At 64.5% G+C, this 24,344-nt stretch overlaps 2 protein-coding genes across 4 annotated transcripts in view; both read left to right on the forward strand.

Annotated features, from left to right (window-relative positions):
- WHRN (whirlin) overlaps positions 1-5,622 on the forward strand; it is a 53,622-nt gene extending 48,000 nt beyond the window's left edge. For 2 of the 3 annotated variants that reach the window (XM_075772311.1, XM_075772309.1), the window contains 5 exons: positions 406-477; positions 875-1,472; positions 3,182-3,360; positions 4,010-4,132; positions 4,870-5,622. In XM_075772311.1, the coding sequence (XP_075628426.1) occupies positions 406-477; positions 875-1,472; positions 3,182-3,360; positions 4,010-4,132; positions 4,870-5,052 (1,155 nt within the window). In that variant the 3' untranslated portion in view covers positions 5,053-5,622. The remainder of the gene's footprint in view (positions 1-405; positions 478-874; positions 1,473-3,181; positions 3,361-4,009; positions 4,133-4,869) is intronic. The other variant, XM_075772310.1, reaches the window with a different exon arrangement.
- Positions 5,623-10,929: 5,307 nt separating this feature from the next.
- Positions 10,930-21,398, forward strand: AKNA (AT-hook transcription factor). Its single transcript, XM_075772296.1, has 22 exons — positions 10,930-10,979; positions 11,850-12,125; positions 12,258-13,231; positions 13,821-13,895; positions 14,461-14,611; positions 14,786-14,943; positions 15,033-15,092; positions 15,267-15,367; positions 15,483-15,645; positions 15,777-15,904; positions 15,995-16,168; positions 16,344-16,551; positions 16,664-16,770; positions 17,030-17,262; positions 17,516-17,687; positions 18,112-18,279; positions 18,497-18,600; positions 18,797-18,901; positions 18,992-19,093; positions 19,803-19,928; positions 20,220-20,385; positions 20,718-21,398. Exons 2-22 carry the CDS (start codon positions 11,960-11,962, stop codon positions 20,998-21,000), a joined length of 3,924 nt encoding a protein of 1,307 aa, XP_075628411.1. The 5' UTR covers positions 10,930-10,979; positions 11,850-11,959; the 3' UTR covers positions 21,001-21,398.
- Positions 21,399-24,344: the final 2,946 nt, after the last annotated feature.

The following is a 24,344-nucleotide window of genomic DNA, read 5'->3' on the forward strand; positions in this document are numbered from 1 at the left end:
GAAGTTTTAAACTTGTGCATTGCCCTTCTCCTGGGAAAGATCCAGGTGTGGAACCTGCGGCCCTCAGAGCTGGTTCCTCCCCTCCCTCCAGAGCTGAGAGTTCATTAAGAGGAGCATGCTGCTCCGTTACAGAGGAGATTGCCCTGGTAGGTCAAGTTCACAGCGTGCTTTGAGCACGCAGCTTAGCTTGGGAGAGTCGGTTTCCCAGCCGTGTTGCTTTGCTCGTACGTGTGAGTCTCTAGGGAACTTCCCAGGAAACCAAAACCTTTGGGTGAAAGACTGGCCTTGCGTGGGGGTTTTGGGCAACGCCGTGTATCTCTTTGCATGTTCCCTGCCTCGCTGACACTGTGGTGGTTGCTCCTTGCTGCTGTGACCTGGTTTTCTCTTCCTTCTTTGCCCTGTTAGAACACGTCAGAACTGGAGGGAGGTGGAGATGGCCACCAAACTAGCATCAACACTCTGCCGGACATCTCCCTGGTAAGGCACTACGCCGTGCTGCTGCGTCTTGGATGGGAGCTGGAGGCAAATTGATGATACCGAGTCTTGCCTCAGCTTCTGTAGCTCGTTGCTACGTCACGGGCCCGTGGATTTCACTGCAGCCAATTAATCAGACCAGTTGGGAAGAAGGATGCTGGCTGGCTGGCTGAGTCTCAGATCTGTGTGAACCAGAGCAGAAGTTGGGTAGTTTGTCCTCTAATTGTCCTCACTTCTGAGTCGTGTTCTTACTGCCGGTGAGGTCGGAAAGGTGTTGCTATGAAAATCAGCTCATTTTGCCACGGTCACTGTGAGAAGGCGGGTGCAGGTGACTGTGGGCCTGGGGAAGTTCTTGCAGCAGAGCATGGTGTCCTAAAGGCTTCTGTTCTTGGTCTGGCAGGACGATCTCTCCTCCTTCCCAGACGAACCACCCAACTTCAAGCCTCCACCTCCTCCTTCAGCCCCCCAGATGCTGGACCCTGCTGCTGCCCAGCACAGGAACCCAGGGAAAGACAAGCCCAAGCGCCCTTCCTCCGAGTCCTCTCAGTCAGGCCTCTTCTTCGTGGCCCCTCGAAACCCCACGCCCCCTCCTAGCCACCCTGAGAAGGACACGGTCAGCGTGACTTCCACTGCTACCACATCCACCGAGGAGTCTGCCCCAAGCGCTATCTATGCCACCATTTCTCCGGCCCTGCACAGCTCCAGGAGGCAGATGGATGCCCAGCTCTCCTTGGTCAGCCAACACCCCATCGGTCCCTTCCCCAGGGTCCAGTCCCCAACGAGGTTGAAGAGCCCACCCCCAGATGGCCCTGCAGCCGGCGGGCTTCAGAGCCCCCCTTCCCCGTTCCCTCCTCCTCCCCCGTCCCACCCGGCACCCCCCCCACCGGACAAGGGCAGCCCGCAGGCCGTGGCCAACCAGCATTTCATCATGGTGGAGGTGCACCAACCCAACAGCGAGCCCGACGTCAACGAAGTGAGGCCGTTGCCCCAGGCCAGAGGTGGGTGTCACGTTATCAGCCGCGGGGGTGAAAAAACCCCTCTCTGGGGTGTTCCTCAAGAGAGAAACAGGAGAAGAGACACGTCTCAAGGGCAGGAACTGGGGGAGTTGGAAGAGAGAGACCTACATCAGGCTGCAGGTCCCTGCCTGAGCAGCAGACTCGGTTGCAGGGCTTTCCCTTCCTGGTGGGGATGTGGGCTGGCAGCGCCTGCCGGGGAGGCTGCAGGGGCAAACGTTACAATTTTGGTTCAAATTCCAGGTCAATATATTGTAGGGTAAAAGCCACAGAGCCTGGATCGGCGCGGCGACGTTTGGTAGCTGTGTGTTGGTTTGCCTTTTTTTTTTTTTTCCCCCCCAAGGTGAATTTTCAATTGCAGAAAACAGCTTGACAGCATCATGACAAAAAAAAAAAAAAAAAAAAGTGAAAATCCACGAAACACGTGAAGCCCTCCGCAGTGTTCTCAGCAGTAGTGCTGTTAATCTCTGAGACAAAGCCCTCGGCCCTGGGTTTTGGCATCGCTGGAAAACCTGCGAGGGCCCGGGCCGGGGCAGCCAGCTCCCCATCAGCATTCAGCACGCTCGTCACAGCCTGCCTGCCTCGCCAGCGGGACTCAGGCTGACCTTTGCTTAAAGGCCGAGCTCTGTTCGGCAGTTGATTACGACTTCTCTCTTGTGTGGGCATTGCTGCGTTAGTTCATAAAATCTGCTTCCAGAGGAGTTTAAAAAAAAAAAAAACCAAAAAACCCCAGCAATTCGGGCATTTTTCCATTAACTCCGTATTTTGGAAGGAGAAAAAAAAAAAAAAACCAACACAAAACCCCCACTTAATTGTGCCCACACAGAGCTTGGGAGTCAGCTGGATCCTGAGCACATCCTGGGAGAAGTGGAAGGGAGGGAGGAGCGTGCTGGGCTCCCCGGGTCCCCCGGCAGTGGCTCTGGGGGGGACCACCGGCGGGTGGGAAGGGTGGTCCTGGAGCCCTGGGGGTGCCGGGGGGGTGGGCTGGGGGTACCCCCAGCATCCTCCAGCCCCTCCGACCCCGACCCCCCCCCCCCCCCCGGGCAGTGCCCCGTTTGCGGCCAGGCTCCGTGGGACCCGATGCGAGGGACGTTGTCGCCCTCCCGTGGCACCGCCCCCCCGCTGCAGGTGGGTGGTTAATGCCGTGGGGCTGCAGTGCCTGCCTCCCTGTGACCCCAACTCCTCCGCCCCCCCGGAGCCCATCTCCCGCCCCTGCAGCCCTCGCCGGTGCTGTCGTACCGGTGTTCCCACGGTCGTGTCCGGAGGCGGAGGCTCGGTCTGCACCCAGGGTCCTCAGCCTCGGAGGGGACAAAGCCCCTGCCTGGCGTCACCTGCTTGCTGGGGGCTGGCCGTGTCCTCCCAGACCCTGGTGCTGAACGTGGGCTGCCTCAGACTGGGCTCCGGCAGGATCCCTGAGCTCATCGCCCTCTCCTTCCGTCCCAGCTCGGGATTTGGGTTGGATCCTGGACCGGGGTTTGAGGCCACTCGTGCCTTGATGCTCCCTGTGCACAGCTCTGCTCTTCAGGAGGGGTCCGCTTGGGAACCCCGCTCTGAGGTCTGGGTCTAAATCCCAGGGAACCTGCCCAGCCCTGGGAGCGGGTGAGATGTCCTCCCTCTGGTCCGTGGCCCTGTGGGTGCTCGGCTGGCCGCAGAGCTGCGCTGCCCGACCTCTAACAGCCCTCGTCTCTCCCCAGCCTCCACGCTCTCCCAGCTGTCGGACAGCGGGCAGACCCTCAGCGAGGACAGCGGGGTGGACATCGGGGAGGTCGAGATGAGCGGCAAGGACAAGAGCCGGCAGCCGGTCCCTGGGAAAAGCCGAAGCCTCAAGGCGGCTGCGAGGAGCGAGGGGGCAGCGGAGGGGGTCTCCAAGCCGGTGAGGCTGGGTGCCCAGGGGTGCTGCCGTTGGTGGGAGGTGGGCACCCAGGGCTGCCAAGGGGCAGTGCTGCTCCCCGCTGCCTCGTCCAGCCATCTGCCGGTTCTGCCTCCTCTGCCTGCAGGCAGCAACCCCTCCGATGGGTCATTTATCCTCTCGTTTAACGAGCTGAGTCAGCTCCCCGGTGGGCTGAGCTGTGGGGCCGGGAGCCAGGAGCAGCCGAGGTTACTGTCCTGGGTAAACGCGGTCCCTTCCCAGCTCCAGCAAGTGGTTACTTGGGACGCGCCAGAGTTCCTGGCTCTGAGGGGATGTCCACAGGGCAGAGTGTCCTATGAGTGCAGCCACCTGTCTCCCAGGGGGAAGGTGACATCAGGTATCAGAAGTAAATTGAAAGGTTTCTGATGGCGGCGAGGTCGAGGGGCGTAGGCAGGCAGAGAGCCGCTCCGCTGCTCCCCAAGCCCTTCCGACCTGCACACGGTCGGGATCTTGGATGTCAGGAGTCAGAGAGCGACTGCAGGCGGCATGGCTGTCCCTCTCCCGTGGAAGCCTGCCATGGGTGACACTGCCTGCCGTCGACCCCCGGCCGAGGGAGCGTGGCAGGCAAGCGGTGCTCGGCCTCCCTCGGCAGCGCTGCCGTCTCTCCCCGCAGCCGGGGCTCCTGGAGCCCACCTCGTGTCTGATCCGAGTGTCCAAGAGCGCACCGACCTTGGGGATCGCCATCGAGGGTGGAGCAAACACGCGGCAGCCGCTGCCCCGCATTGTCACCATCCAGGTAGGGCAGGCAGAGAATGGGAAGAACTCGATGCACATCCTGTCCCTCTCCTCCCTGGACGTCAGGAAAGCCCTTCAGCCACGGCCAGGGTGCAGTGGGCAGCCCTGCCCCGGGGCGGGGGTTGGAGGTGTGCCCTCCCCCTGAATAGCCCTGCATCTCCCTGGACATCAGGGGCATCGTTCTGCTGTGGGGGGCTTTCCTGAGGATTGTGTTTGTGTCCCGTGCATGATCCCATACCATAAAGCACGTCCTGGGAGCCAAGGGTTTGCTCCAGACATTTCAGAGATGGTCTGGGCAGCCCCAAAAGCTTGGCTGGTGTCTCCAGACGTCTGGAAACTCCCTTTTTCTGCTCAGAGGATTTGGGGGGGGGGGGGGAATGGTGGATGGGAGCCTGAGCCCTCGAGAGCTGTCTTCCCACACCGTTTCCTCTGCTGTTTACTTGGGGCAAAATGCAAGTTATTTACAGCAAAAGGCAGAGCTGACTGCGCCTTGGTTATTCTTGGCCATCCCAGCTGGCGCTGTGCTCCAGGAGCGAGCAGGAGGGAAGCCAAATTCATCCCCTCTTTCCAAAATGTGATTTAATTTCCATCGTGTTCACCCTGACCCAGCGTTCACCGGGTCAGGTAAACACGATGGAAATGAAGTATTTCCCATTTTCCCAAAACCGCCTGTATTTCATCCCTGGGTTGAGCCGAGGGGGATGGTGAGAGCATGAGCTGACCACCTCTTTCCCGCAGCGTGGGGGCTCGGCACACAACTGCGGGAAGCTGAAGGTGGGCCATGTCATTTTGGAGGTGAATGGCACGGGGCTACGGGGCAAAGAGCACCGGGAGGCCGCCCGTATCATCGCTGAAGCCTTTAAGCTGAAGGAAAAGGACTACATTGATTTCTTGGTCACAGAATTCAACGTCGCCCTTTAGGAACCCGAATGGGGTTTGGGGAGCGTGGCTTGGGACAGGGAGCACCCGAACGGGGATGAAAGGCAGCGCCGAGGTGTGTAAGCAGCATCCCACCACGCAGAGCCCTCGCCCGCCGCGCCACCCTGCACGTACAGACACCCCCATCTCGTCCCCAAACGTCCCCTCACCCACCGCAGCCTCTCCCTGCCTGGGTAGGGCAGGCTGAGAACGGGCAGAAATCAGTGCACGTCCCTTAAAGTCTCCATCCCTGTCCTGTCTGGGGTGGGGGGGGCTGCCCTTCGGGGACACCCTCTGCCCCTCGGCCAGGCTGGGGAGCGGGGCGGGAAGATGGCGGAGGTCTGGGCGTCCCCACTGTCATTTGAGTGCCACACGCAGAGCGAGGTGGGCCCGTGGCTCAGGCCGGAGGGGTTTTCGGGCGGTCAATGCTCGTGCCCAGGCAAGTGGCACAGCCACGGGGCGGGGATGCGGAGAGAGCAACCGGAGGCCTTGTAAATCGCTGGCAACGTCGTCGTATTTATATATACAGAGCTTGTGCTTTTAATTTTTCAATAAATCTATCAGGTTAGAAAACGGGTGGGGTCGTGGGGGTTTCTTGGGGGCTGGGATGGGGGCTGGGGGCAGGGCTGCCTGCGGGGCACCCCAGCACCGGCTGGGCAGGTGGGGGTGCAATGGCGATGGGCATCCTGGTGGGGTGAAACTGCCCCATCCCCATCCCCATCCCCTGCCAGGGCCGTGCCCGAGGACGGGATGCCCCGTCTGTGCCCGTGTCCCTGCCCGTGTCCGTGTCCCTGCCCGTGTCCCTGTCCGTGTCTGTGTCCCTGTTCGTGCCCCTGTCCCTGCCCGTGCTCATGTCCCTGCCCGTGCTCATGTCCGTGTCTGTGCCCGTGTCCGTGCCCGTGCCCGTGCTCATGTCCCTGCCCGTGTCCCTGCCCGTGTCCGTGTCCCTGCCCGTGCTCATGTCCCTGCCCGTGTCCCTGCCCGTACATGCGGCAGCCCCCAACCCCGCTCCGCCCCACCAGGGGGTGCTCGTGCTGCATAAATTATGACAATGAGAGCCACCCGCCGGGGCTTTGATTGGCCGCCCGCCGCGGGCTATGCAAATGAAGGAGAGGGCTGGGTTTATGCTAACGGCCCTCTCGTTCTCCGCTCGGCGGCGCGCGCGCGCATTGGCGGGAAGCGGCGGGATGCTAATGAGGGCGCAGGCCCCGCCCCCCGCCGCCGGCGGCCCGCGCTATTGTCCGGCGGGGCCGGGCCGGGAGGAGGCGGCGGCCGGGGCCGGGCTGGGGCCGGGGCCGGGGCTGGGGCCGCTGTCGCCGTGCGGAGCCGCCCAGCGCCGGGCGAGGAGGGGCCGGCCGGGCCCTCCCTGCAGGTGGGCAGCCGCGGGGCGCTCGCGGGGCAGCTGTTGCATGCGGGGGGGCGGGGGGTGCCCCTCCAGCGGTGCCGCCCTCGGGCCAGATGTGCTCCCCCCCCCCCCATCCCAGCTGTGTCCCGGGCGGGGGCCGGCTCAGGGCGCGGGGCCAGCGCTGCGCGGCTGCTCCCTGCTGCAGCTGGAAGGAAGGAGAGAGCCCCGGGGGCACCGCTGGACGCACAGCTGGATGCGCAGCTGGGGGTGCGTGGGGCTGGGGGGTCGCATCCGGCACCCCCGGCTCTGCTGAGCCCGGCGCCGGCAGGGCTGGCTCGCAGCCGGCAGTCACTTGGGGTCTCCGGGCGGAGGTGGGGGGGGGAACCCCCGCCCCGCCGGGGTCCCCACAGCCCCGAGATGGGGCGGGAGGGTGCGGAACACGCCGCTGCGCCGCTTCTCGCCACCCCGCGTCCCCCCTACGCCACCCCACGCCACCAGCGCCTCCGTGCCCGCGGGGAAACTTGTCGTAACTTTTCTTATTCCGGCCGTTCCTCCCCACCCGGGCCCGAACCTGCCCCCCCCACCCCGGTTCGTGCGCGGGCAGCGCTGCCCGAGGGTCCCGGGGGTAGCGGGGGGGGGGGGTCACCCGGCTGCCGGGGCCGCGGGGGGCGGCACGACGCCGAGCCCGGGGCTTGAGCGGGGGCTGCGGGACGCGAGGCCGTGCCGGTGCCTCCTCCGAGGAAGTTACAGGCGCTGCCCTTAACTTCAGTTCCTTGTTCCAGTTCCAGGGCAGCTGTGAACGAACCGGGTCAGCGGGTGCCAGCCGGGTGTCCCTCGCTCTGCGGCACCTTTCGGAGGGGCCCAGCCAGGGCTGTCCCTGGGGGTCCCCAAGGACTCCCCGCGGAGCGGAGCGGCCTTTGCGCTGTTTACCCAGCTCCAGCCCATCGCTGGTTAACCCCATCACACGTTCTTGCTGGCGGCTTCTTGGGGCCGGCTGCCCTCCCGCGTCCCCCGCCACCTCCCCGTGTCCTCTGCTAATAAGGGATCTGGGTGCCACCGGCTCGGCCGCGGCGGCAGCTCTCTCCAGCCGGGGATTAAGGCCGCCCTTGGCAGGCGTCGCGGCCGTCAGCAGCCCCCGGCTCGCCCACAGGTACCTTGGGGTTCGGCCCTGAGGTGGAAACCCGCAGCTTTCCAGGGCAGGCCCTGGGAACGTGGGGACAACGGAGAGTTCGTGTGCCGGAGGAGGTGGGAAAGCGGCTGCGGGAACAGCTCCGTCTCCCGCCATGGGGCTTTGCTTCGGTGCAAGTGATGGAGAGATGCCTCCTCCACGGGGTTTTGGTACCTCTCCGTAGGGATGTGCCAGCACGGAGGGGCTGGGGGGGGGATGTGGCCCCTCCGGGCAAAGGAACTGAGGGGACACGTGGGCTTTGGAGCGATGGTGTAGTAACGGGCGTGTGCGCTTTCAGAGGACGAGGAGGGTTTGTCAGGCTCTTCCTCGCTATGACGGTTCTTCCCTTGTTTTAATAGGAAATAATGCAAACTAAGAAAGCGTTTCCGCTTCTTTGCTCTCTTTCATGCTTATAAAACGGGACTCTGTGGGCTTAAAAAAAAAAAGGGATTCTAACCCAGGAATTCCTCCCTCCTGGAGTGCAGACGCCCCTTGCCAAGTTTCAGCCCGAGGCTGTTCTTCTGGCCTCCTTCAGGCCCCCCCCAGAAGAGACGCTTTGGATGGCAGCGCTGATGCGCGGTTCCTGCTAGGGGCTGGGACAAAAAAAGCGAGCTGAGGCGAGGAAGAGGAGCGTGGGGAGGCTGCGAGAGACCCACGCTTCCATAAAGCAGCCCTCTCCAGCCCTCCCCTGCAAGTCGCCAGGAGCAAATATCAGCCCCTGCTTGCTTTTAACCTCTCTTTTTAGACACTCAAGCAGAAAAATGTATATATTTTTTTTAATGCAGTAAAAATGTTTTTTTTTTTTTTTATGCACTCCCCCCCCTGCAGAGTTCTGGGCTGCACGAGGATTCAGAGCTTTTTAACCAAAAAAACCCCTGCGGTCGGAGGTCTCTGGCTGCTGGCACTGCCTGCTTGCCCTCTCGGGGTGCTGGGGTGCAGATCCCTGCGGGAGATGAGCCGCTCTCTGGAGCTGAGTTTTGGTTTTGGAGCTGGTGGTTTAGGAAAATAAAATATCCATCCTTTGCCCGGGAGGGGGGGGGGGTTAAAGCCCCCCACCGCGTCCCAAGGACGCGGTGGGGGGCTTTAACCCCCCCCCCCTCCCGGGCAAAGGATGGATATTTTATTTTGGGTTATTCCCCATCACTCAGAGGATGTCACCTTCACGCTGCGGGGATGGAGGTGGGGGGGTTCGAGCCCCCCCCCCCCCTCAACCCGCCTATTCTGCCCAGGGTTGATGAGGCAGCGAAGGCAGAGTGACAGCAGCCCTGTCCCCCCCCCTGCCCCCCCCCCCGCCGTGTCACCAAGCGAGCCCTGGGGCGGGAGATGCGGCGTCTCCTCTGCTGTCACCACTGATAAAGCCAGGAGCGACGACGGGGTCGAGCGTTGCTTCGTGTCGGCCTTGACTGCGCTGCTGTTCCTCTGCCTCACGTGTGCAATGAGTTGGGCGGTCTCAGCCCTGCACCTCCCTGTCCCACGGGGGTTTGCAGAGCAGGGGGAGCAGGACAAGGACAGGGTCGTTGCGGTGGAGGGTGAAGCTGCCTGCGAAGGGGATCAGAGATTAGGAGCCGTGGGCAGGGACAGGCAGAGGCAAACTCTCCTGCCTGTTGGCTAGGCAGAGACCTGGCAGCACTCATCGCTGCCCTGAGCATCCCTTGCCTCGTCCGAGCACTTCCATCGCCCAGGCGCAATTCGGGACAGCCCTGGCAGGAGAGGGGCTGAGAGTCTGAGGCAGAGCAGAGTTCAGGGGTACAAGACGTTTTCTAGCTGAGGCTTTTAAATTTCTTTTTAGCTCTTTCTCTTATTACCCTGTGGCAAAATCCTGGCTTTCAAAAAGCAAGACTTAAAAAAAAAAATATATATATCTCTCTCTACACACACGCGCACACTTGGGATTGTTTGCATTTGCATTGTGGTTCCTGAGTACGTACCCACATCATTTTTCAAGCTTTTCTGTGCTACCATAAAAGCGAGCAACTCACTTAAAGGGGAAAAAAAATCCAAGATTTTTCTCTCTTACCACCATGACCATCTGTGGAGGGACTTTCTGGGAAAGCGATAAATGTGGCTGGGTTTGCAAGCAGATCCTGCAGACTGCGGCTGCTGCTCAGAGACGGGGTGATGGCCAGCGGGGTATGGCTTAGGCACGATCCGGGTCCCAGCCTGCCCAAACCAAGTAGGAAATGTTTTAACCCTCTTTGCCCCAAGACGACAGGACCCACGGGCTCCCTTCACCCACCGCCCACCCGCTGGCACGCCCCCCCCCTCCCTAGGCCTGATGTTTGGGGCTCCTCGTCTCTCGGGGATGCTGCAAGGCTCAAGGGGGGTTGGGGGGTACTTTGGTGTGCTGCTTCTCCAGGCCAGGATTCAGACAAGAGCTTGGGGCTGGAAACATCCCACCTCGGCGAGGGGCTAAAGCCAAAATCGCTCTTTAGCTGCGTTGAGAAGCCACAGAGCCTGAAGCAGCCCGTGAGCATCCTCCCTGGTGGCAGCACCCCGGAGGCAGGAGAAGCTGTGGAGCATCTCCAGGTGCAGAAAGTGAAGTTGCCTGGCCATTGCGCGGGGAAAAACCTCCTACAAGCTCCCTGGGAGGTTTGCAAAACCCTAAGGGATGCTTTGGGGTTTGCTCCAGGTTTGCTCTCAGCCCGTAAAGCCCCCAGGACGCAGGCAGGGCTGGGAACACGCTGCTCCCCGTGCAAGGACAATGCCTGAGGACCTTGATGTCAGGCGGTACTGGAAAATAACCCCCAAAACCCCACTAAAGTGGGATTTAAGCCAGGGGATTTGCAGATCTGAGGCTTTGGGATGGGTTAGAGGACTTTCCCGGAGCACGCTGCTCATCTCCACCATCCCCATGCCAGCAGCACCCCCAAATCACCCCAGCACCCCCCTCAGCTAAATGCAACCACCCTGGGGACCGTGCCATGGTTTCCTTAGCAGCCGGGAGCTTGTGCAAGCTCTCCTCCGCGTGCCGCTAATTACACAGCGATGAGCTGGATTAATTGCCCACCTGCAAATATGCCAGGATGCATCGGGGTGCCTGGTTACGGCCACGGCGTTCCCAGGGCTATGAGCAGCACCTTGGGGTGGGTGCCAGGTGGACCCCCCCCTTGGAAATCCGGGATATGGGCGAAGCCCATATCCCGGATTTCCAAGGCGGGGGGTCTGCCTGGCTGAATTTTGGGGCCGTATGACTGAATTTTTGGACCCAGGGACATAACTCCCCCCCCCCCATTTTGCTTCAGCGTTTTGCACCAAATTGGCTTAAAAAATAAAGGTTTTGTTTTAAAGCGGCACGGGATGAGGGTTCGGCCCCCCGCCGCGCAGGGCCTGATGGGGTTAAAAAATTTGCGGCCGCCTGCAAACTCGCAGGAAGCACCAGAGCATGGTTTCCTACTTCTGCAAAAGCCCGGCTGCCCCGTAGGTTTAGGAAGATTTTGGGGTGCTCAAAGGGGATGCTGATTTGGGGACCCCACCAGGGATGCTGGTAGAGGGTGAGCGTACCCCGCGCGGGGCCGGTTGCTCCGGCGTTGGGTTGGGGATGCTGCGGGGTGGCTGCCGGTGATGCTGGCGCGGTGCTTGGTACTGGCACGTGGGCAGCTGCCACCTCCAGCACCCCGTGGCCAAAATTGGGTTGTGGGGGGCTCAAAACCAACCGAGGGGACTTTGCCGGGAAAACCCCGTGGCCTTTCTTGCTACTCGTGGTTGGGGTTTTGGCATCTGGCGTCTCTCGAGCTGGCACTGCGGTTCTGGGAACCCCGGCACATCGAGGAGCGGGGCGAGGGCGAGTTCCTGCTTTTAGGTCATCTGTGGAGTGAGTGTGCCAGGCCTCTGCTGTGATCCCTCTTGCTGCCGCCCCCCCCCCAGAGCCGGAGGGGCCTTGGGGTGCTCCCACCTCTCCCGGCACCGTCCTGCGCCATGATGGCAAGGCTGACGATCCCCAGGCTGTGGCTGCCTGGGCCCGGTGACATCCGGAGGGTGCCAGCACAGCCTGGGTGTCCCCCGCTGCCCACCCCAAGGGGGGAAAAGCCTTTTAGGGTGGCCCTGGGGGGCTCCTTTCCATGGGGACCTGCGGGGGCCATTGTGGCCATGGGGGAAGTGGCAGCCCCGGCTTTGTGGTGCCGATGGTGGGATGCTGGGGGGGGTGGTGAGGATGTCACCCCCCCATCGGGGGGTTAGCTCTTGTCCCTGGGGTCTGGGGACAGGGGAAGCCCCAGCAGCAGGGGGAACACACCTCGAGCAGAGCCCGTCGTGTCCTGCTGAGCATCCCCCCCTCTCCCTGACCCCCAGGATGTGGCAGCTATGATGGGACCCACATTCATGGCAAGGAGGTCCCCGGCCCGCAGCCACCGCCGGGCCATGAAGCGACGCAAGTGACGGGGACGCCGTGCCCGCGGGCCATGGCCAGCCCGGCACCATGGCTGCGCTGGACACAAACAGAGCTGACGCGCTGGGAGGGAGAGGAGGAGGAGGAGGAGGAGGAGGAAGCCGACGACGACTTTGGAAGGCGGATGGACGAGGATGGGGTCATCAGCCTGGGGGAGAATGCCGGGGGCCAACCGTGGGGTGAGTCCTCCCCTCTCCGCTGCCCAGAGCCCCTCGTGGGGGGGACCCGGCTGTCCCTGGAGCTGGGGGGCCGGGGGGGGGCCGGGGGCACCGGCTGGCTGGCGGCAGCCCCGTGGTGCCGGTGTTTTGCAGGCGACAGTGCGGACCTGGAGGAAGGGTCCCCGGCGGAGGAGGGTCACTGGCACCCGCGGCGGGACCTGGAGGAGGAGGAGGAGGAGCGGGGCAGCTCGGGGGGGGACGAGGGGCCCTGGGGAGTGGAGAGCGATGGGGAGCCCTACCCTGAGCTCTCCTACGAGGGCCAGTGGGGCTCGGGGTCCAGCGGCAGCCCCGAAGTACAGCAGGATGGCCGAGGTGTCTGCCAGCCCCGCGGCTGCAGCACGGACGGTGGTGACACCTCGGGGCTCTCGGACAGCAGCCCTGGCCCCGCCACCCCGTCCCGCTGGCACCGGGGCTGGGGCACGGCCGGGGACACCGGCGGGGGGCATGGGCAGGGCTGGACCCTGAGCCGGAGCCTCCGGCTGCACCTCTCCACCGACGACCCCCACCATGCCACCAGCATCGAGCCCGTCCCCGAGCCCCAGCCGGCTGGGATGGGGCTGTCAGCCCCTGGCACCGCTGCCTTGGCACCCACCGGGGAGCCCTGGGGTGCTGGGACCCGCCCTGCGCCCCGGCTGCACGACAGGTCCCGGGTGCCCAAGAAAGCGGTGCCCACGGCGCTGGCCCCCAAGCCCGGCTGGCAGTGGCGGTCCCTGAGCCCCCGGCAGCGGCACGCGCGCGGCAAGGAGACGAGGGATCCCTCGGGATCGGGCACCAGCACAGCCGATGGCACCCAGTACGGCCGAGGGCGGCTCAACCACCCCCTGCCCGACCTCTCCAAGGTGGAGGCGCGGGTGAAGTTCAACCAGAGCTACCGGCCGCCGCGGGGCCGGGCCCTGCCCGCCTTCCCCAGCGCCCTGGGTGGCCCCATCGGCTTCAAGTCCCCGGCCGAAATCGTCCGGGAGGTGCTGCTGAGCAGCGGGGAGGGGGTGTCCCCACAGCCCCCCGCCGGGCTGCCGCAGGAGTTCAGTTCCCCCAGGCAAGCCACCGAGCTGGTGCAGCAGCTCCAGGTAACCCCCACCTTACCCAGTTCAGCCAGAGAGACCTTACTGGGAGGGTCTCTGGGGTGGGGGGGGACCAGGGGGTGCAGGCAAACTGGAGATGTCACCAGCCCATTGGGCCGGCCCTGCATTACTGGTGGGGTTTGGGGCTGGTCACCCCTTCCCAGTTCTGCAAGGCGGAAGGACCAGGCGGGGGTGTGGGCAGTGCTCAGGGCTGGAGGCAGGGATGCCTGGGATGCAGGGATGTTCGGGATGCAGGGATGTTCGGGATGCAGGGGTGCTCGGGATGCTCGTGTCCACCCCAGGATGTTGTCCCCTGGGATGCTGCCCGTCCCCTGGGAGGAGAAGGAGAGTCTCCACCCCCGCAGAGAAATGGGGGCCACATCTGCACCAGATGGACTGGGTGCTTGGTGGGGAGGGGTGGGTTTCTGCACTCCAGGGTGTCCCCCACCCATGGGACACCCCCCGGCCCAGTCATCCCCACGCAGGGATGCCTCCCTCCATGCTGCGTCCCCCTTTGCTTCCACCCCTTGGGCATCCGCTGAGCCCCCGTCCCCATGCCGGGTGCCGTTACCCGCCCCGTGTCCCCTCTCCGTAGGACGACTACCACAAGCTGCTGACGAAGTACGCCGAGGCCGAGAACACCATCGACCAGCTGCGCCTGGGCGCCAGGGTGGGTGCCAGGGCCGGCATGGCTGGGGGGGGGGGGCAGCTTCCCACTCTGCTCCCCCCTCCTGGGGTTATTCGGGGTGTCTTCCTCCCCTGGCCTGGCTCTTCCTCCTCCCGGAGAGCTGCGGTTAAGCAAGCCCAGGCTGGGGAGGGGGGGGTGAGGCTGCTGCAGCACCCACAGCAAAGCTGGGGGCTGCCATGTGCCCCCCCCCCCCCACCCAGCGGGCTCCCCTCCGCACCAGGGAAGTGGCTGAGCCAGAACGGCCCCGAAATGGCGGGGGCGGCTGCAGGGCAGGTCGCCAAAATGGCAGGGCAGTGGGCGGAAGCGCGTCCCGTGTCACCCTCGCCGCCTGCCGCCCTGCGCCACTGCGCGGGTGGGGAAACTGAGGCAGGGCTGGTGTCCGGCTGTGCCCCCTGCCCAGGCTGCGCCCCCACCTTTGCCCCCCCCCCACCTGCCTGCTGTCCCCATGGGGATGGGTGCTTCGGGGTGCCCGAGGGGCACGGCTGGGTGGGCAGCGCTGGGGTCGGGGTGCGGAGTGGGTGCCCAAATCCCTTCTCCCTGCCCCCAGGTGAGCCTGTACGCTGACCCGCCGCGGCCCAGCCGCAGCCTCGCCGTGGGCACCGTGGGCACCGGCTGCCAGGTGATGGCCCTCAGCATCCCGCAGCCCAGGACGGCCACTGTCAGCTCGGCCCCGGCCCCCCCGTCCTTGCCGGGTGGAGGTGGGTAGAACCGTGTCCCCCCCCGCCAGCTCATCGCCCTTCTGCTCTGGTTTGGGGGGGGGCGGGGGGGATGTTCAGCCGAGACCCCATCCCCACGGCATCCTCACGGCGTGTGGGGGGACTGGTGCTGCGAGGGGGTCCCCAGCATCACCTTGTCCTCGTGTTTTCTTGCAGCTCCAGCACCAGGACCGTCAGACCGGGGGGGATCACCCCAGCCTCCTTCCACCCCCCCACCCAGGGGGGGCTGCCCCACCTGCCCGGGGCCGTGTCGCTGCTCGGGGACGCAGCTGACGCAGACGCTGGCGGGACAGACCCACAAGCTGCAGGCGCAGGCAAGCCCCGGGGTGGGGGGGTGGGGGGGGTCACCCACGGGGGTGGGGGGGCTGCAGCAGGGCTGGGCTCAGCCCTTTCTCCCACCCAGGTGGAGACTTTCGAAGGCTGGATGCGGGCAGGGACCCCCGCGCCCCGGGAGCAGCTCCAGGTGTGTCAGCCCCTTCCCGACACCCCCACCCCGGGGATGCTTGGCGGGGACCGGGGGGGGTGGCAGGGACCGAGGGGGGTGGTGGGGACCGGGGGGTGGCAGGGACCGGGGGGGGGTGGCGGGGACCGGGGGGCCAAGCTGGCAGGTTCGGACATCGCCGCCCTTGTGCCGCAGAGGTTTAGGAAGCTGAAGGATGCGCAGGATGCACTGGAGCGGGCGTACCTGCGAGCCCGGCAGCAGCACCCGGGGGCCTCGGGGGCCTTTGATCCCGACCGGTAGGTGTCCGACCCCCCGGCCCTCCCCGCCGGTGAACCCCCAGCCCCCGGTGCTGCCGGCCGCCGTGCCGCGGGGTTCCGGGTCTCCCCAGCACTGACGGTCGCTGTCTTGCAGCGCGGTGGAAGGGGAGATTTTCCGCCTGGGGCTGTGCCTGGAGGAGCTGAAGGAGCGGTTGGAGCCCGGGGCCGGGCGGCAGCTCCCCCCGCAGCCCCCGGCCCAGCCCCGCTGCCCCCCAGCCCCTTCCCCACCGCCGGCCGCCCGCTCCCCGCGCCCCGAGGTGAGCTGGGCAAGGCTGCAGGGGGGGTGGACGGGGCTGGGGGGGTGCAAAGATGCTGGGGTGGGGGCACCCTGCTGCGGCTGGGGTGGGGGGTCAGGCTTCTCTGACCCCCCCTTGGCTGCGCCCTGCAGAGCCCCGTGCTGGCGGAGGGTCCCCGGGGGACAGCGGGGGACAGCGAGGGGGTGACGGGGCGACTGCCCCGGCCCCTCTGGCACAAGCAGCTCCGAGTGGAGGAGGATTTTGGTGACCTGCTGGCACAGTGAGTGCCCTCGTGGTGGGGCAGGGGAGGGGACACGGGTAGGGGGTGGCTCCCCAAAGCCACCAACACCTGCCTGCGGGTCCCCCCCAGGTACAAGCACTTCAAGTCCTTGCCGGAGTCGCTGAGCCTGGAGCAGCTGAGCCTGGCAGAGAGCGGGTCCCAGGAGGAGGTGGATGGACCTGCAGCAGAGGACGGTGGCCCCAGCAAGGTCCCCTGCAGGACACGGTCACTAGAGGAGGGGGCCGATCTCGAGACCTCCCACTTGTAAGTGATGTGGGAGGACAAGTCCCCCAGGCAGGGCGAGTGGGAGGTTTTACATTACTGCCATTGATAGGCTTCAGAGTTAACAGCCTCCGTGGGAGAGCTAGCTGCACCAGGGCATTTCCCCATATCTGGGGTTGCTCTGCCCCATTGATCGTGTTCCATCCTCTCCCCACAGGCACCCCCCAGAGAGGAGAGCGGCGCTGCTGCCCCCCGAGGAGCCTCCACTGCCAGGGGACACACGGGGCCACCTGTCCCTGGCCACTGCTGAGGAGCTGCCAGCCACAGCCAAGCCCCCCCTGGGGCTCCCTGAGCCACCGCAGGCACCCCTGTCCTGCCGCAGCAGTGGGGTGGGCAGCGCTGCTGCCCAGTACCGGCCCCGCAAGGTGAGTCCCCCAGGACTATGGGTGCCCATCAGCTGGCACTCTCAGACCCTGCTGGGGGGTCCTAGGGGTGCTCAGCACCAATCCTGCCCCCCCCCCCACATTGCATCTGCAGGAGCAGCGCATCGTGTCACCAGAGACAGACAGTGGCTTCGTGGGCTCAGAGGCCAGCAGAGTGTCACCCCCTGTGCACACCCCTGAGCACCGGCCCCCCAGCACCGGGTACGGCTTGGGGTCCCTGCCCTCGCTTGGGGTCCCTGCCCTCGCTTGGGGTCCCTGCCCTCGCCCGGGGAGGGGAGGATGTGGGGACACAGGCTGTCTGCTCTGGGGGGATTTGGGCCATCGAAGGGGAGCAGGGATGGGGGGGGGGGAGGCGGAGAGGATGTGGGGAGCAGTGACAGGGTGCCGGGGGGCTTGGAGATGTGACCCACAGCTGGAGATGAGCCGTGGGGGCTGCCTGCATGACCCGTCCCATCCCCAGGACCCCCGGCTCACTGGGACCTTCCATCCCCGTCCCGTCGACCCTCCGTCCTTCACGGAAGAAAGAGGTGACCCCACTTCCCTCCGAGCCGGCACTGATGGGCATCTACCCCACGGGGGGGCAGGGCGGTACGGGGGAGCCCCGCCTGCGCCCCAGCACCCCCTCGCAGAGCAGCTCCCCCCCCCGCTGGGCTGAGAGCGTGGGCAGCGAGGCAGGACCCAACGGTGACGGCAGTGAGTAGGGAGCGTTTCGGGGGGGGGGGGGGGGGGATGTATCCCCAGGGAGAGAAATTTGGGGAGCCCTGGCTCTGCGGGTGGAAGAGGTTCTGGTTCACGGTGTTTCCCCAGCCCCCCTGGGGTGCTGCCCTGTGGGGGGGGGGGGGGCTCCTGCCTGCTGACTCTGCTCTCCCAGGTCTCTCCTGTGGGGGGGACACCCCCACGTCCCACACCACCAACCTCGGCTCACCGTTGCCCTCCTCCTCCCCAGCTCATACGGACTCGGAGGCTGAAGGCAGGAGTTGTGCCAGCGCCGGCGGCCACCCCCCTGCCACGGCCAGGGACCCAGCCAGCCCCCCGCCATCCCCTGAAACACGGTCCCCCACCCCACTGTCCCCCGACCTGACTCACTGTGACCTGCTGGGCTCACGTCTGGAGCGCGAGTGAGTGTCTCTGGACCCCCCCCCCCCAAACCAGGCTGACACCCCCCCCCCCCCGCCCCGGGTGACACAGGGACCCTGCCAAGCAAAGTCCGCAGAGGCACCAGCATCTTCTGCTGGGCAGCAGCAGGTTTTCCCCTCTCGGAGAGCCAGGACCTAGCTGGGGCTGAGTCCTCCAAACTCGTGACACGTGTGGGCTGGCTGAGACTGGACCCCAGCCCAGCCAAGCCCCAGGCTTGGTTTTAGGGAGCATCACAGCATGAGCTACTGGGTCCTGGCCAGTGGGATGGGGACAGGCGCAGGGCTCCAGGGAGGACGGGGCTGTTCCCGCCCCCCCCCCCCCCCCAGGGTGCCCAGCGTCAGCCAGCACTGTCGGGAGCCTTGCTGGCTGCGGGCGCCCCTCACCGTGGCATCTGTCCTGCGGCAGCCAGGCCATCCGGGCGCTGCGGGATGAGGTGTGGCGGCTGCGGCGGAGGCTGGAGGAGAGCCTGCACCGCTCCCGCAGCTATCCCGAGGGAAAAGCCGCCCCCCGTGCCGCCCCGGCCAGGAGGCAGCCGGTGGCCAGCGGACCATCGAAGGTCACAGCACCCGCGGGGTAGGTGGCAGGAGGGACCTGGGGGGGGGGGGGGGGGGGCAGCACTGTGTCCCAGGAGCATGGGGACACCCCCAGCCTCAGCCCGTCCCATTTCTGCTGCGACCGGGAGGGGTTGGGCTCCGGGGGGGGGCCGGCAGCGCGGCCGCACCGGGGTCGGGGCGATGCCTGAGGGGACACTGCGGGGCGGGTGGTGACGGCACCTCTGGCCCCTCCGCAGGGAGCCGAGCCCCCCGGTGCGGGGCAGGGCGGCCCCCGGGGTCGCACCCACGAGGAGGGGGAGGTCGGCATCGCTGCGGCGGGACAGGCCGGAGCTGGAGCTCGGTAAGCGGGACCCCGCCGCGGTGGGGACGGAGGGGACAGCGGGGACACGCTCCTCCCCGCAACGCCGCTTCCCCTTCCCCAAACGGAGCGGGGTGCCGGGGGTGGGACCCAGCGGTGCTCAGCCCGGGGCCGCATCCTGCAGAGCTGGAGCTCGGACCCGCCGGAGCCCACCCCGCTTCCCTCCCCTCTGCCGCAGCCTCCGAGCCGGATCCCTTGCCCGCCGGGCCCCGGACCACCCCCTCCCCGCAGAAGAGCCCCGGGAGCCCCCCGGGTGCGGTGCCGTTCCGGGGGCAGCACACGGGTGGGTGCCAGCAGCAGACGGGGCCGGGGGCCCGAGGGCGGCCGCCCCCGCGTTGGGGTCCCCGGCCGCGCTCACGGTGGGTTTTGCCAGGGACACGGTACCGGGCGGTGACGCCACGCACCGCTGCGGCACCCCGAGAAGAGCCGGGCACCTCGGGGTGCCCCCGCTGCCGGGGGAGCAGGACAGCGTCGGGTGAGTGGCCCCGGGAGCGGCCCCCAGCCCCCCCCCGGGCTTCCCCGGTGCCGCTAACGGAGCCGCTAATGACTCGGATTCATTAACGACGGAGGTTCGGGGGTGGGGGGAGCTATGAGCACACTCCCTGCGGCCGGGGGCTCTCCCCACTGCCCCTTGGCCGGACCCCCCCGCTCCTCCCTGCCGGCTGCCCCGCGGGTGGCCCGGCCCTCCGCTCCGGGGGGGCCCGGCCGGTCCCGGGGAGCCGCTCAGGGCCGGGCTGTGCCGTGTGCCCTGCCTGGGGCCGGGCGCGGTGCGTGCGGAGTGCTTGGCAGCCCCCGCCCTGTTTTGCAGACACCCCCCCACCCCAGTTTTGTGGACCCCTCCTTTTGCAGACCCCACCTTTTTGCAGACCCCTTCTTTTGCAGACACCCCCCTTTTGCAGACACCCCCTTTTTGCAGACCCTCCCTGTTTTGTAGACCCCCCCTTTTGCAGACTTCCCCCTTTTTGCAGACCCCCTCTTTTTGCAGACCCCTTCTTTTGCAGACACCCCCCCTTTTTGCAGCCCCTCCCTTTTCAGCCTCCCCTTTTTTGCAGCCCCCCCCCCCCCCCTTTGCAGCTGCCCTTGCAGGGACAGGCCTCTGCCTCCTGTCCCTGCACCCCCAAACCGCTCAGCTCCTTCCAAACTTGCTGGGACGTTCCCGGGGACACTCACTCCTCTCTCCGTAGCCGGCTCCTGGGCGGGCGATGCAGCGAGGGAGCCCCGGCACAGCACCCCGAGGAGGACGCGCTGCCCCGCTTGCCAGGCACCCGTGGGTCCCCCCGCACCCGACAGCAGGGACGGAGCCGCGCATGGTGGGTGACGGGGGTGGCACATGCTTGGCCTGTGTGGGGGTTGGGGTGGGGGACACACCGAACATCCCTCAGAGCTCTGGCACGCTGCTTGGGGGGCAGAAGTGACAGCCAGCGGTGCCACCACCCGCTCCCCGTGGGCACCGTGTTCCCACCCCGCAGCGGCAGCCCAGCGTGGCACCGGGGCGGGGGGGCTCACCCAGGGCTGCCGCTTGCTGCACCCCCTGGGGACATCGAACACCCCTGGGGACATCTAAATACCCTGGGGACATCTAACTGCCTTCCTCCCCGCAGCAGAGCGTGGCCCTGGTGGTACGTCCCCCCCAGACCCCCGCGTTGGTCCCCGAGCCGAGAAGCCGGAGCAGCCAGGACTCTGGTACCTGGCAGCCAGCCCTGCTGCCACCACCGCCATCGGCTGCCTGGCACCCGTCCCCCTCGTGCCTTACGCGCCCTCCGTGCTGTAAGGATGCTCTGCGGTGGGGGGGGCCGGGGGGAGGTCGGCATCTCCCGGGGGAAGGAGGGTGAAGCCGAGAGGGGCTGTGCCCACCCCAGCGACCCGCTGGTTTGCCCACGGAGCCCAGCACCCGGCTGGGAGCGGGGTCACGCAGCCCCCTGCTCTTTTGGGAACTGGGGGTCTGCGTGGGGGTGAGCGCAGGGAGACGGGTGCTGGGGGTTGGAGGTGGATGAGGTGGGGGAGAGGGATGAAAAACAAGGCAGAGTGGAGGCACAGAGCCCCGGGGGGGGCACAGCCTACGGAGCGAAGCCCAGCCTGTGTCCCCTTCTTCTCCCCAGCTACTGCTCCCCAGCGGTACCTACCTCAGCCCCAGCTTTGGCCGGGGTCCCCCTCCAGCACGCCGCGGGGCACCGGCGGGCAGAGCATCCCCCCCGGCCGCATGCCGCTGGCCACCACCGCTGCCTGACCCTGGACCTGGACGGGTTGGAGGAGCTGAACCGGTCGCTGAGCCGGGCCGTGGATGCTGCGCAGAGCATGAGGCTCACCACCACCCGCATGAGCCGGGTGCTGACCGCCGAGCTGAGCCGAGCGCGGGACCTGCGGGGCTCCTGCCTCTTTTGAGGGTCCTGCCGGCACCTGCCAAACCCTCCCTGCACTCGTGGGGGGCAGGAGGAGGAGGAGGATGATCCTCCCATCAGCGTCCTCGCGCTGGATGCTCCCTGCCAGATCTGGGGACACCGGGGCTGGAGGCGTCTCCAGGGGGTCCTGCACCAGCTCCCATCGCCACCCCGCTTGCCCTAGACCTCCTGCCTCGCCTGTCCGTCCAGCTGTCCGTTTTCAGGACCACCCAAGCTGCAGGAGGGGGGTAAGACATGGGCAGAGCTCACCCAAGACCTGCACCACCCTGCAGCACCCCGGGGTACGAGCACAGCCCTGGCAGGAGGGCACCGTCCCCAACGGGGTGGCCCCCGCGTCCCCCAAGACAGACACAGCTGGGCACTTCTGGGGATGCTCCAGCTTTGTGTCTGGGGATGCTCCAACTTTGTGTAGGTCCTACTGCAACACGGGCCGAGCCCCCGTTGGCAGCTGCGTTTACCTCCGTGCCTGCAATTCCCTGTTCAACCCTTTCCCAGCCTCAGGCATCCTGTGGGGGCTCAGTGCCTGGGGCTTGACCCACGTGCCCCCCCGCTCTGCCCTTGAACTTGAACCCAGCCAGATCCTCCCTGGGAAAGCTCTTCTTTTTGGGGGTTTTACATGAATTTTTATTTTTTTTTCTCTGGGGTGGCTAGCAAGCAGCTAAATCACCCTTTTAGGATTGTTCGGTGATCTATAATACATGTGTGTGTGTGTGTATGTATATATATATGTATCTATAGATACATATATAGGGTTTGGGTTTAATTTCCAGCGTAATCCTTCGGGCATTTGAGGGTTTGTTTTTTTTTTTTGTCTATGCTTGGATGTGGCCACCTACAGTGTTGTCCAGGCAGAAAAGTAGAAGGATTTGGAGTTTTCCTTGGAATTCCCCAAGGATCTGGGCTGGTAGAGGAAAAATTGTCCTGTGAGACCAAGGCGCAGGCAGGATCGGGCCCCGAGGGGTCTGCAGAGCCCCTGCACCTCCAGGGCGGTTTTGTAATGAGTTAATGTCTGGTTTTTAGCAAAAACGGAAGTGTCGGTGCAGCCCTGGGAGAGGTCACGGCAGCTTGGAGGTGGGTGCTTTGCACCCCACAAACCCTGGGGGACCCCCCCCCCCCGCCCAGCAGCAGGGGTCCCACCTGGGACCTGCACCCCATGTCCCTGGGACAGGTCTGGCCAAATCCGCCCCCCCTCCATCCCTCAGCATCTCTGCCTGCAGTGCCCCTGGCTGCGTTTATGTAGGACCTACCTAAAGTGCCCGTGTCAAATTTATTTATTTTTGAAATTTTGTTGTTGTTGTTGTACAAAGACCCACTTTGGGGGGTGGGGAATCGCTAACGCCCCCCGTGAGATACTCAGGTCTAGAGCATCCCCAAGCGCTTGCGAAGCCACTGAGCCCCGATCCTGCAGCCAGCCCGGGGTGGGGGGCACTGGGGGGCTGCCCTGGGGTGGAGAGGGGTGGGCTGGGGGCACGCAGCGGGGATTTTAAAGAGGATTTACGTGTCCCTGGTTGCATCTGCACGTACCTGTGTCGCGGCCGCGCTGGAAGCCATGACTCCCCCCCCCTCCCCAGCCCAGCCGGAGCGTGCAGCCGTATTTAACTGTCCCAAATGCAACAGCCAGGAGCAAAGATGATGGGGGGGGGGTTCCGCATCTCCTATTTTGTAATAACCAGCAGAGCCATTTCGATGGTATTTTGTACAAAGATAATCGCCTATTTTTTTTGAACGAAATAAACGCGGTTGGTTGGCTTGTGGGTTTTTCTTCCTTTCCACCGCCGCTCCGCGGGCAGGTTTTGGCGTCGCCGCGCCAGGCTCTCTCCCTTGGAGGCATTTTTGGGGTTTGGTGAGAGTATTTCCCCGCGCCCTTCCCTCGCCTGCCTGGCCCCCGAGCAAGCGGCACGGCACAGCCCGGTTGCACTAGGGATGGAGATCGCTTTTATTTAGTCACTCGAGTGCTTTAGTACAGAAGAACAGATATACAGAGCTGATACATGTTTGTGCTTCAACACTTTCAAACATTTAGATTCCAGTAATTTCAAGGTAAACAAGTTCCAAGACAGACTAGATTATTTTTTTTTTTTAAAGTTTTCCTTTTTGATAAATTATTTTTTATATAAATAACTGTAACAGAAAAAAAAAAATAATAATGTTCAACATACAAGATCCTGAAGCATTTGCATTGCTAAACCGAGAAGGAACTCAAACGAGGTGGGAGGACCAAGGAGGAACCAACAAATATCAGTGCAATGATACAGCCTTTGCCCTAAAAATATATATTTAACTTTATGGGCAAGGAACAGACGGGGAGGGAAGGGGGGGGGGCTAACCACCAACAAGGCAAGAAAGAGATTTTGGGGAAGGAAAAGGGGGTCGCAGCCTTCAGAGGGAGAGAACAAAACGATGGACCCCAAAATATTGCAGTGCACCTAATGGCAGGGGAGGGCGGGGGCAATCCTTGGGTGTAAAAATTAAAAAAAAAAAAAAACCCAACTAAAATCAGAGGTTTGGTTAAATCACTATACACCAAGCTTGTAAGAACGTCACGAGACACAGTCATTAATATACACAGAGTCCAGAGGGGGGGCCCAGAGCGGGGGGGGCCTCGGGGCGACGGCACGCGCAGAAACGCTTCACCACGGGACGACACGAGCGGAGCCGGGCACGGGGCACCCAGCTTCCGTGGGATGGATGGAGAGAGAGAGATAGATATATATATATATAATTTTTTTTTATTTTTTTTATATATATATATATATATATGCATTTTAAGGAATACCCGGAGGAGGAGGAGGCCAGGCCGCAGCAGGGCGGGGGAGCAGCCGTGCGAGCAAACGGGCCCCATTTCCAGGTTTTTGACCACTTTGGTCCCTTTTCACATGGGAATTGCCACAGTGTGAAGAATCCCGGGTGCGCCTTCCCCCGCCCCCAACCCCTGCCCCAGATGTTGGCGTGCACATCTGGCAGGAGCGCCCGCCGCCCCGAAAGACAAGGGGAAGGAGCCGGCAGCGGGGACCCCCCCCCCCGGCCGAGAGCGAGCAGCGATGCGAGAGCTGAGCCCAGCCAGCGGCGCCTGCCTGAGCAGAGGCCGGAGTGATGGTGCTGCGTCCGTCCGTCCTTCCATCCACACAGGACCCCAACGAGGAGCGAAACTTTTGGAAAAAGGTTTTTTTTTTTCTGGGTTTTTGGTTTTTTTGTCGCCATCATTCGCTAGCAATGGGCAGATGGGTTACTCAGCAATGAGCTCCGGGGTGCTTCGGATAGCTGCAGCTACAAATATATAGATTTTTTTTTTTTTTTCCTTTTCCTCTTTTAAACACAATGCATCGG

This window comes from Balearica regulorum, chromosome 20, assembly GCF_011004875.1.
Source record: "Balearica regulorum gibbericeps isolate bBalReg1 chromosome 20, bBalReg1.pri, whole genome shotgun sequence".
NCBI lineage: Eukaryota > Metazoa > Chordata > Aves > Gruiformes > Gruidae > Balearica > Balearica regulorum.

What these genes read in the sequence shown, in the direction of transcription:
- AKNA (XM_075772296.1), top strand. Translation starts at nt 11,960, where the DNA reads ATGGCCAGCCCGGCACCATGGCTGCGCTGGACACAAACAGAGCTGACG. An exon ending in AGGACCCAACGGTGACGGCA is followed by an intron (nt 17,263 to 17,515) that starts GTGAGTAGGGAG and finishes CCTCCTCCCCAG; the next exon opens with CTCATACGGACTCGGAGGCT. An exon ending in GTTCCGGGGGCAGCACACGG is followed by an intron (nt 18,902 to 18,991) that starts GTGGGTGCCAGC and finishes GGGTTTTGCCAG; the next exon opens with GGACACGGTACCGGGCGGTG.